The following is a 12,713-nucleotide window of genomic DNA, read 5'->3' on the forward strand; positions in this document are numbered from 1 at the left end:
CTGTATATATATATATATATATATATATATATATATATATATATATATATATATATATATATATATATATATATATATATATATATATATATATATATATATATATATTAGGGCTGTCAAAAGATTCATCGTGATTAATCACATCCAAAATAAAAGTTTGTGTTTACATAATATATGTGTGTATACTGTGTAGAATTATTATGTATAAATACACACACATTCATGTATATATTTAAGGAATAATTGCATTTAAATACTGTATATACATTTATACAATATATTATATACAAATATTTTATATATAAATATAACCAATTTTTCTTAAATATATACATGATTGTGTGTGTTTTTATATATATAAATAATTCTACACAGTACACACACATATATTATGTAAACACAAACTTTTATTTTGGATGCGATTAATCGCGATTAATCTTTTGACAGCCCTAATATATATATATAAATATAAATATATATATATATATATATATATATATATATATATACTGTATATATATATATACATGTGTAATGTGTATAAACTGTATGTAGCCTGTAACAATTCCACTGGTACCATAACAAAAAATAACGTGCGTGCTTGTTTATATGATTCATAAGGACACAAAATTGGATCATTACATGGGTATTACACTGGTATTACAATGTAAACGTGGTTTATGAGAACAATTCCTGAGTCCTTGTAATTAAAATGGCTTTACAAACATGCTAAACAATGTTTTATTAAATATGTAAAAATGCCAAAAAAATTCTGCGATGGGTAGGGTAAGTGTAGGGGGATAGATTATACATTTTCTACAGTACAAAAACCATTATGCCTGGAGAGAGAAAGATTTGACAGAAAGACAGATTAATATGTCACATTGATGCATATACAACTGAAAAGTTAAGTAAGTTTTGTACAAATCATATTTAGTATGACACCTTTCTAAAAAAAAAATGTATTCCAGTATATATCTAGTGTCACAAAGCAAAAACTTTTTGCTTGAAAAATTTGATCCCTTTGACCCTGATTTCTTTAGTTCTCAGGCCATATATAACAGGATTCATCGTCGGTGGCAATATCATAGCAGCAACCGCAATGAATTTTCTTAAGTGAGGAGAAATATCTTTTATCCTATATGAGATTATCGTGAAAAGACCCAAACACTCAAACAAGATAAAGACAACTAGATGTGTACCACACGTCTGCAGAGCTTTACTTCTCGTGTCAGAGCTTTTGTTGCGGAAGCAGGCTATGAGGATCCTTAGGTATGTGTACAAAATCAGACCCACTGTTACCACCTGACAGACAGCTGTCAACAACAGACCATAAACATTATTAATGGTTGTGTCTGCACAGACCAGCTGAAGCAGGGAGGGATTGTCACAGTAAGGATGGGTAAGGTAAGACCTACAACGAGGCAAACGCAGGAGGAGAATGAAAAGCACAGCCATCAGTGTCAGATTAGAGAGCCAAACCAATGATATGATCTTCATGATGTGAACGTTGCTCATAATGGTAGTGTATCTCATTGGCTGGCAGATAGCAACATATCTGTCATATGCCATGGCTGTCAAGATGAAGACCACAGATACGGCATACACATGTATAAAGAAAGCCTGAGTGATACAAATGGAGAACGGCATGGTCCTGGTGTCAAAGAGGAGCTCCCGCATGATGTGAGGGAACAGGCAAGTGGAGCCTATGAGATCATTAATAGGCAAATTTAACAGGAGAATGTGCATTGGTTCATGAAGAGCCTTATTGGTAATGATAGTGAACAGGAGGAAAGAGTTGCAAAACAATATGATTATATAATTCAGAGCGGCAAGGACAAACGCAACAATGGCCTTCTCAGGAGACAGATCGAAGCCCTGAAGAGACAGATCAGATGATACATTGTAGACATTGCCGGCTGAAGACATGGTATCATTCTAAATAAAGTAGAAAAGAGTAAAGGCAGCAAATATATTACAGCACGACCTATATGGAGTATAGTATAAAATATGGATTAATGTGTAATATTTAAAATACTTACAACAGATTCTGTACATTTAGAAATGCTTTGCTCTTCTACATAAAAGAGAGTGACAATTATGAGCTGTTGATAACATGTTAGCTAATTGTCTGACTGATTGACCAAGCACTAGTCACCTGTCCTAGTGTGTATGCGCTTTCATCTTGGGTCTTTTATACTGTCTTTAAGTTATCTATCTGGGTAGATTATAAACCTGAGGGGAAAACCCCACTAGGACGATGTAATTGTCAAGATGTAATATGGATATGGTCCCTGGAGCACAAGTTTTATCAGCTAACAGTATCAGTATTAACAATGAGCATTTGTGCAGTTCTATCACCAACACAGAATATTATGAATTGAATTATGAAAAAGAGGTCCACATCTTCTCAAGCACACTTATCTTCCAAACCCCTTGTCAAACTTAGGCTATGTACTGTATCAGCTTAAATACACTGGGAAGCATCCAGGAACGGCTACAGGACAAATAAGCTTAAAATAATGAGAAAAGAAAGGTTAATTATAAACCTAAAGGGGAAAACCCCACTGTCATTATCAAGGTTGTATATGGATATGGTCCCTCGAGCACAAGTTTTATCAGCTGACAGTATTAGCATTAACAATGCACATTTGTGCAGTTTTATTACCAACATAGAATATTAAGAACTTATTTTTTATTATGAAAAAAAAGGTTAATTAACCCTTATTTTTAACCCTTACCCTTAATTTTTTTTTCTGACATACACAAAAGTAAAGACTCATACCTCCAAAAACATTGCAAGGAGAGTCAAAAGGTAGGTATTGTTTGAGAGAAAACTTTTTACATTTTTAGAAAACAAATCTTTAGATTTGAACAAATCGTTTTGTAATTATAATTTTACATATAGCCTATTTCCTATTTGACATGCAATAACTGCAATAGGTAAACTAAAAAGGTAGGAGGACATTTATTTTTTGGTGAAGTTCCCCTACAGGTGAGCTGCATCTGGATCAAATGTTGTGGTGATCAAAAGTTGCAGCATTTGGAACCAATGTAGCCTTTTTGTTTAGCCTTTGACACCCCCTAATTGGCTTTTTTTTTTAATTGGTTCTACTGTAAGTAATGATGTGCCATTTTCTACGATCTGGGCATGTTTCATGAAGTTATGAGCGAAAACGCCACGTGAAAGCTACATATTTGTTCTTAGGTAGTGCCTGTGCGCCTTTGGAATTTTATTAGTCATAACTCCGAGAGGAATATCGGTTTCACTAGATTTTGATGGTCCCTTTAACACATTCTGTTGAATATAAATAACATTGCACCTACATGTCAACTAACTCTAATTAGGGTGTTAGTAGAGTATTAGTAGACTGGTAGGGTTAGGGTTAGAATAAGTTGACATGTACTTACAAAGTTACACCCAACCTCCCCCACCAGAAAGAAGGGGTATCGGGTAGATGCTCTCAACAGCAGCCTTCAAGGGGTAAGACGGATCTGATGACCGTCCTTTTCGCCAAAAAGGCTATGGGAAAGAGGTCCTGACACCAATAATGCCAGACCTCTGAGGGTAGTTCCCTCTTGGAGGAAGTGGTCAACACCTCAGTATACTGTGCCCATTTCCTGGATGGGAAACCTCCTGAGAAAACGTACTCGGTTACTGACGTAACCTCGGTTCTCTCTAGAGAGAGGAACGAGTACTGCGTAGAACTACGCTTTGGGAAAATCCTTTTCCACGAGAATACTGAAGCCAAAAAATTATCCTTAATTTTGTATTAATGTATTAATCTTCCTTATATAGCAGCTTAGAGCAGCCCTGCTATTCACAATAGCCATATAACACAAGACTGATAGTGTCAGTCCAACGATTTGGCCGTACTAGACCGACAGTAACCTGGCTTGTAGTGCGGGAATCTCTAGGTTGTAAAACCTTATAAATGTAGACGGGGAGGCCCAGCCTGCCGCCATACAGATATCTTGCAAGGCAATCCCACTTGACCAGGCCCACGATGAAGCATGCCCTTGGTTGTGTAAGCTAGCGCTATTGCGTCCACAATCCACCTGGATAGGCTCTGTTTCGAAGCGGCTAGTCCCTTAGAACGCTCCGCTGAATGAAACAAAGAGCTGCTCCATCTGTCTGAAGGCAGACGAGCGAGACACATAATCTCTTAATGCCCTGACTGGGCAGAGGAAGCTTTCGTCGTCATTTCCTCCAGTGACCGGTAGGGCAGACAAGGAAATGACCTGTGCCCTAAACAGTGTATTTAGGGATTTAGGAACATAACCGTGCTTAGGTTTGAGTATAACCCTAGAGTCATTAGGCCCAAACTCCATGCACGTTGCACTCACTGAGAGCGCGTGTAAGTCCCCTATGCGCTTCACTGAAGCGAGAGCCAGAAGAAACACCGTCTTGAGCGACAGGTGTTTAAGATCAATCTCCTGCAAAGGCTCAAAGGGATGACCTTTCATGGCTTCCAGTACCGTAGAAATGTCACAGGTCGAGGTGGGCCAAGCCAGACTGCACCCACCCCTGGACCAGGATCACCCTGAGGAGCGCGTCAAAGGAGGAGGCAGAAATAAAAGAATGACAACTTTATTTAATGTCTAAAAGCAATTTGAAAATCCTATCTAAAATCCTCTTCCTTCCTCTTCCCAAGGATCCAAGGCAACGCCGTGGTAAGTTTATGGACAGGTAGGTATCGCAGGTGAGTAGGTAGGACAGGGCTCACTTCCTTCTGGCGCTGGTGCCAGACTCACAGTGGTGAGTGACGAACAAGGTGGGTATCCCAGGTGAGTAGACGGTCGGGGCTCACTTCCTTCTGGCGCTGGTGCCAGACTCACAGTGGTGAGTAACGAACAGGTGGGTATCCCAGGTGAGTAGACGGTCGGGGCTCACTTCCTTCTGGTACTGGTGCCAGACTCACAGTGGTGAGTGACGAACAGGTGGGTATCCCAGGTGAGTAGACGGTCGGGGCTCACTTCCTTCTGGTACTGGTGCCAGACTCACAGTGGTGAGTGACGAACAGGTGGGTATCCCAGGTGAGTAGACGGTCGGAGCTCACTTCCTTCTGGCGCTGGTGCCAGGCTCACAGTGGTGAGTGACGAACAAGTGGGTATCCCAGGTGAGTAGACGGTCGGAGCTCACTTCCTTCTGGCGCTGGTGCCAGACTCACAGTGGTGAGTAACGAACAGGTGGGTATCCCAGGTGAGTAGACGGTCGGGGCTCACTTCCTTCTGGCGCTGGTGCCAGGCTCACAGTGGTGAGTGACGAACAAGTGGGTATCCCAGGTGAGTAGACGGTCGGAGCTCACTTCCTTCTGGCGCTGGTGCCAGGCTCACAGTGGTGAGTGACGAACAAGTGGGTATCCCAGGTGAGTAGACGGTCGGAGCTCACTTCCTTCTGGTGCTGGTGCCAGACTCACAGTGGTGAGTAACGAACAGGTGGATTGCAGAACTACAACAGACTCAAGTCACCAGCTGAGCGGGGCTTTCGCTGGGGCAGACAGCATAACACTTCAAGCAGAGGTAAACCGTTCTCACGTGTGTTGCAGGGACAGAGTCACGAGCTGAGCGGGCCTTCACTGGAACAGACGGAATCACCACTTCAAATAGAGGTGAACAGCTCTCACATGGGTGGCAGGAGACAGGGTCACAAGCTGAGCAGGGCTTTCACTGGAACAGACAGAATCAACACTGCAAATAGAGGTGAACAGCTCTCACATGGGTGGCAGGAGACAGAGTCACAAGCTGAGCAGGGCTTCCACTGGGACAGACAGCATAAAACTTCAAATAGAGGTGCACAGCTCTCACATGGGTGGCAGGAGACAGCGTCACAAGCTGAGCAGGGCTTTCACTGGGACAGACAGCATAAAACTTCAAGCAGAGGAAAACAGTTCTCACGTGTGCTGCCGGGGACAGAGTCACAAGCTGAGCGGGGCTTCCACTGGAACAGACAGCATAAACTTCAAGCAGAGGTGAACAGTTCTCACGTGTGCTGCCGGGGACAGAGTCACAAGCTGAGCGGGGCTCTCACTGGAACAGACAGCGTAAAACTTCAAGCAGAGATAAACAGTTCTTATGTGTAGTGTGCACACGGGGGCTTTTCCTTCTGACATCCAACAGGTGACTACAATCGATCTCACTAGGCTCTTATGATGAACGGTAGACCAGCATGACACATGGGGAGTGCACGGCGATAAAAGATAAATCTTCCACACACACACGACAGTCCAACTCCAAACATGCAACGTGATGGGAAACGTCAATTCCAGCACTGCAAATCCACTCTTCAAAGTGCAAAATAAGGCCAACACTCACCCAGAGGTCTCGGTCTGAAGAGCCGATGATAGTCAGAGTTGGGACAGATGTGGTGAATAATTTCCTCACCACTACAAGCGGGCTTCACTTCGCTGTTTGCAATGGTCAAGGGAGAGGCTAGAGATCGACAAGGAATCAGTATATTTCCCTCAGTGCGATGTATACAACGTGATCCGAGCACTCCAAACCAGTATCCAATTTAGTGTAGAAAACATGCGTTTATGAGATTCAATTTGTCAATCACTCATCTCACTCTTTTCCAGTCCAGGCGACGAATTCCACTCGGATCCCACAAGCGACACTCCTCTTCTTTCACGATAATCCTTCAGCTGCAACACTCTACAAACATTTCCCAACGGGAGAGAACCACACCAGATCGACGGGGGAAGACAAAGAAACAACAAGCCCACACGGAGAGAGAACACTCAGCCTTCTCTTTCTCTTGTGTTTTATCCTCTCCAAACACTGGCACCCCCTCAATCAGGCACTCAAAGTGAAGTCCCCGCACCTGTTGTCAATCTGCTGTTTAGTTGTCATGACAACAGATACACACACCGGCCCGGGGACAGTGTTACACTGAAAGCGCCCCGGCGGGAACACTTCTCTTGTGGAATTAGTTCCGGGGATTATTTGTCACCCCGTGACAGAAAGGTCCGGAGGATTCAGTCTCTTAGCTCCTCTAAGGAACCGAATGACTAAATCGTTCCTTCCTATAGGCCCTGTGCACAGCTGCACTACTTACTGAACTTAAGCTGGCTCCTTTGTTTCCTGTCTGCCAGGATTGGCCAAACTGATTAATCCAGGTGTGTATGATTATTGTTGTTGGTCAGACACACCAGGATTAATCAGTTTGGCCAATCCTGGCAAACAGGAAACAAAGGAGCCAGCTTAAGTTCAGGAAGTAGTGCAGCTGTGCACAGGGCCTATAGACTGGCCAAGCACTGTCTCAGAGAACACTGCTATGGCTGCCACATATACTTTGAGCGTGGAAGGGGACCTCCCCTTATCCAGCAGCTCCTGTAGGAAGGAGAGAACCTCTGTCACTCCGCAATCCAGGGGTGACACACCACGAGCTGTACACCAGCCGGAAAACACCGACCATTTAGAGGCGTAGAGACGTCGCGTCCAGTGTTGTTTTTGGCAGCCCTTTTAGTTTTAGTCATAGTCTTAGTCTTTTTGACGAAAATGCTTTTTAGTTTTAGTCACATTTTAGTCACTTATAAACTTGATAGTTTTAGTCAAGTTTTAGTCGACGAAAACGCAAAAAGGTTTTAGTCGACGAAAACACAAAAAGGTTTTAGTCAATTTAGTTAAAAAAAAAAGAACGAAAAAAAGTAGTCTTTAATAAATTAATTTAGGTTAAAAAGTATTGGAAATGGGCTTAGGTTTGACAGGTTGCAGCAAGTTGCAATTCATAAAACAACAGTTAACCTTAAAACCTTTGCATAATAAACTAGACTTTCTGAATAATTCGATTGGTTGGGTCCTTACATGTGCTTCGTGAGGCACACACGCACACTAGCACACACACGCAAGGTCTCTCGCTCCCTTTCTCTGCTGTGCGCGCGCTACACATGCGCGCTCTTGCTCGCTCTATCTAGATTCCGAGAGATTCAGATTTGCGGGCAATTCTGAAATTATCGTACATTATGGGATTTTTTTCATTATTGATCGTACATCGTACAACAACGATTAGAATGCGGCATTGCTGATACTTTTTTTTAGCTCAAAACAGACCGATTTCACGCAAAATAGGCAGAAATGACATGCATTGTGAACGTCAGACTTATAATCATTTTCGTTCCATCTCGTCTCGTCAACGATAACTCGAAAATGTCTCGTCATGTTTTAGTCACCTTAGAGCCATTTTTAGCTAGTCATCGTAACGTTATCGTCATAAAAAAAAGGTGCGTCAACGAAATAATTGCGTTATCGTCATCGTTGACGAAAACAACATTGGCGTAGACAGAGCTTTGGCCTACGTGAACGTGTTTAACACTCCCTGTGGGAGGTCAGCGGGTACCCGTTGATGGCCCACACATGAAGGGACCACAGCTCTGGGTGAGGATGCCAGATCGAGCCGTTGGCTTGAGAAAGGAGATCCCTCCTCAGAGGCACTGGCCACGGGGCGGTGCTTGCTAACTGCATCACAACTGGGAACCAAGGCTGGCTCGTCCAGAGTTGATGTACAAGCAGCACTGAACATCCTTCCTCCCTGATCCGTTCCACCACCTGGGTTAGGAGGGAGACAGGGGGGAAAGCGTAGAGAGGACGGCGAGGCCACGAGTGGGTCAGCGCGTCCCTGCTTTTCGAGAAAAATGCTGGACAGTGAGCGTTTTCCTGAGACACGAACAGGTCTACTTCCGCGCTGCCAAATTTCTACCAAAGCAGCCGTACTGTCTGTGGGTGCAAGGACCATTCTCCTGTCGGAACGTGGTTCCTGGACAGTCTGTCTGGTCCTACATTCAGGAGCCCTGGCACGTGCCCTGCTTTCAGCGAGAGCAGGTTGCTGCATGCCCATATCAGGAGGCGTCTGGTTAGCCTGTACAGGGTCAGGGACCTGAGGCCGCCCTGGCGATTTATGTAGGATACCACCGACACGTTGTGTGAACGTACCAGGACGTGGCACCCCGCTAACAGGGGACGAAAGCGCGTGAGGGCTTTGCTCACTGCTAACATCTCGAGGCAGTTTATATGAAGGGTCTTTTCCCGTTCTGACCATTGGCCAAAGAGCGGTCTGCCCTCGAGCAGCGCTCCCCATCCTGAGTTGGATGCGTCCGTAGACACCACCCTCAGTCTCGAGGAAGTCCGCAGGCTTACACCTGAATGGTACCAGTCTCATTACCCATTTAAACTGGTTTTTATTTTTCAGTTTGGGTAAAAGTATATGGTGTTTTATAAAAATATATATATATTGAAAATAAATATTTGTGTGTGCTGTAAAGTGGTTAGAAAAAATTAAATCGGAATTGGCTATAATCTGTATCGGCAGGTCAAACTCAATGAAAAATCAGAAATCGGAATCGGCCTAGAAAATTGTAATCGGTGCATCTCTAATTGCAGGCCTTCTGTCCTCCTCCATTTCAGGATTCAGACCAGGAAAGAAATAACCTGCTATCTCCGGTACAGGCATTAGATGCCTATGTCCACAGAGCTGCCCTGTGGTGTAATCCAATCATCTGTTTGTCTGTTTTGGGCCTCTTAGCAAGGGGTCCCCAGCATCTACGCAGAAAATGAGCGAGTGGATATTTGAGGCTATCTCTCTTGCTCATGAGTCGCCGGACTCTCTTCCCCTTTTGTAGTCCGAGCCCACTCTACTAGAAGCATGGCTGCCTCTATGTCTCTATTGTCAGGAATTTAACTACAAGATGTTTGTGATGCGGCAGGCTGCTCTTTACCGCATACATTCGTGAGGTTTTTACTACCTGGACACCAGGGGCTCAGGTGCTCTTGTCTTAGTGCTTTCTTCATTATTTCACACTAGACAGACAATTGCCATTAAGGCGGCGTGGGTATAGATGTTCCCACAGCGTTAATCTACGCAGCGCGAGTACTCTTGAAAGGGAACGCCTCGGTTAGGAACACCTTGGTTCCCTGAAGAGGGAACGAGACACTGCGTTGCCCTGCCATATCTCCTGCGTGCCAGTCAGCAACTTGCTTCAGCCTATTAGAAGCTACCGTTACACTGTTACACTGGCATGCTTTATAGTTTCCTGGTTCATGACGTCACCTGCCTCTGACGACTCGTCACACCATTGGACCAATTTCACACGTGCTTCACGACACAATCACGCAGAGCGTTCCCACAGCGCCAATCGACGCAGTGTCTCATTCCCTCTTCAGGGAGCCAAGGTTACAGTCGTAACCGATATACATGAAATCGGAAATTTGTGTGTTCTTATAGTTATTATTTTGGAATGAGTGTAAAAATGCTTAAAACACTAACTTTATTACATTTACAGGCCTGGTTTTAATAAACAAGAACATTTATCGGTAACACTTTACAATAAGGTTCATTAGTTAACATTAGTTAATTACATTAGTTAACATTATCGAATAATGAACTGCGCTTATAAAGCATTTATTAATCTTTGTTAATGTTAATTTAAACATTTACTAATACTTTATTAAAATCTTGTTAACATGAGTTAATGCACTGTGAACTAACATGAACAAACAATGAACAGCTCTATTTATATTAACTAACATTAACAAAGATTAATAAATACTGTAACAAATGTATTGCTCATTGTTAGTTCATGTTAGTTAATACATTAACTAAAGTTTAATAAATGAACCTTATTGTAAAGTGTTACCCATTTATCACATTCATGTAAAAATACAAAATAGATTTGTTTGTTTTTTTGTTTGTTTTTTATAGTATAAGCATTGGTAATTTATTTGACAGAACATGAGAGTAACTGGAACATGAATTTACATTGGATTAAAAATGTAATCTTCCTTAAAAAAAATGTTCCTTATTTATTAAACTACTGTAAAATTAAGTATGTGCAAATAATGCACCTAGCAACGCCATAATCAAGATATGAATAAATAAAAGTATATATTTATAAATATTACAATTATTTTATGTTTTAAAATGATGCATTTGAAAATATTACAACACTAGGCTATCTGCACTATATCTTAATGGGCAGCAGAGGGCAATATGCTCAAAGTGATTCAGGACAAACTGCAACTTGGATCACTTTGCGTCATGACTGTGAAATTGTAATCTGTATGGGTTATGTCACTTAGTTTGAAAGTAATGTGCATGCTAAATAACATCACCTATTCCCATAGTAAACCTACAGTGAACAGAGCACAAGTATAAATCAGATGGCAATAACAGAAACAAAGAGCTTTTCAACAGCTCTGAAGCATGATAAAATGCCTCCTTTATTTTGACTACATTTGTTTATTTGGTTTGGTAATTTAATGCGCTGTTGCTAGAAATCTACAGCTGCCTTTTTCCACGGTATATAGGTGCAACAAAGCAAAAATGAAAAAATGACAGCTTAAATCCAGACAGCAACATAGCTTCAAATGTGTGTTGAGATTGGGATTAAATCTATAATTTTAATTATTGTTTTTTTTATATAAAAAATTTAAACTATCATATATTCAACCTTTTTAACACTGGTTTAATATTTTTAAACAGGGCGTCAATAGGCAACATTCACTATGTATCTAAATGGATCTATATTTCCACTTGTCTTGACTTTGCACTCTTTGGAACTCCCTCAGACGAGCATTTATCCTGCATTCATGCTTGGAATGACAACATACTTGTTTATCTTACTCTGCAATCTAACAATTGTTGTCACCATTTGCTTGAACAGGAATCTTCATAAACCAATGTACATACTGTTGCTTAACATGCCTATCAATGATGCTATGGGTGCTACAAGCCTTTTTCCTCAGCTTCTGTATAGTATATGGTCTCAGGACAGATCAATATCCTACCCTGCATGTTTGCTTCAAGGCTTTATTGTACACTTATATGGGGGGGCATCATATGTTATTCTTACTGCTATGGCCTATGACAGGTATATCGCTATCTGTTGCCCGTTGAGATATGGAGCCATTTTGACAACCAATAACTTGGTGAAAATCATAACTGGGATGTGGCTTTTTCATTTTAGTGTCATAATTGTACTCTTCTCTCTTCTTCTGCCTCATCAGATTTGCCAGACATACATGGCAGATCTTGTCTGTTATAATCCATCTATAATGAAACTCATGTGTGAAGATACAATAGTTAACAATATCTATGGATTGTTTACCATGGTTTTATACCACAGCCTTTCACTTTCTGTTGTGGCATTTACATACATTCATATACTAATCACTTGTGTTACTAATAAGCAGTCTGGTGCAAAGATTAAGGCACTTCAGACATGTGGTACTCATTTGGTCGTCTTCCTTTTCTTAGAGTTTAACACTCTTTTTCCTCTTCTTGCACATCGATCTGAGAGTATTCCAGCTCACCTACGCAGAGTGTTTTCTATATCAGTTCTTGTGTTTCCTCCCCTTGTGAATCCACTCATTTATGGTTTTAAAACTAAAGAGATCAGACAGAAAATTCTCACCTGTTTTAAGAGGAAGATAATCAGTGTCTGAACTATTATTCATATTATTATTTTTAAATACTGTCTTTAATTTAATACTGTCTTCCTTTTTCAGAGTTGTTTTCAATCACCTATAGCCTATGTGTTTATTCATTTATAGGCATTGTCAAACATGTAACATTATTTCAAATCTCACAAAAATAAATAGTTCAGTCTTGAAACTCTATGTTTTCGCATTCTGATTGTTTCAGCCAATCGATTTTATGTATTTATTACCCTTTATAATTTCGACTTTACATTACCATTTCGACTTTATCATTCGAATCG

The 12,713-nt window shown here is 41.4% G+C and overlaps 2 protein-coding genes across 2 annotated transcripts; one reads left to right on the plus strand and one right to left on the minus strand.

Moving 5' to 3' along the window:
* Positions 1 to 984: 984 nt before the first annotated feature.
* On the minus strand, positions 985 to 1,929 carry LOC306997511 (olfactory receptor 52E4-like; the record flags this gene model as incomplete). Its single annotated transcript, XM_079610813.1, has 1 exon — positions 985 to 1,929. The coding sequence occupies one exon, from the start codon at positions 1,927 to 1,929 to the stop codon at positions 985 to 987; it is 945 nt and encodes a 314-aa protein (XP_079466939.1).
* A 9,570-nt stretch (positions 1,930 to 11,499) lies between these two features.
* On the plus strand, positions 11,500 to 12,438 carry LOC306997512 (olfactory receptor 52J3-like; the record flags this gene model as incomplete). The annotated part of the gene is made up of 1 exon (XM_079610814.1): positions 11,500 to 12,438. One exon carries the CDS (start codon positions 11,500 to 11,502, stop codon positions 12,436 to 12,438), a length of 939 nt encoding a protein of 312 aa, XP_079466940.1.
* Between the last annotated feature and the right edge of the window lie 275 nt (positions 12,439 to 12,713).

The sequence above is a fragment of the Phoxinus phoxinus genome, assembly GCF_949152265.1.
Source record: "Phoxinus phoxinus genome assembly, chromosome: 4".
NCBI classification, from domain to species: Eukaryota; Metazoa; Chordata; class Actinopteri; order Cypriniformes; family Leuciscidae; genus Phoxinus; species Phoxinus phoxinus.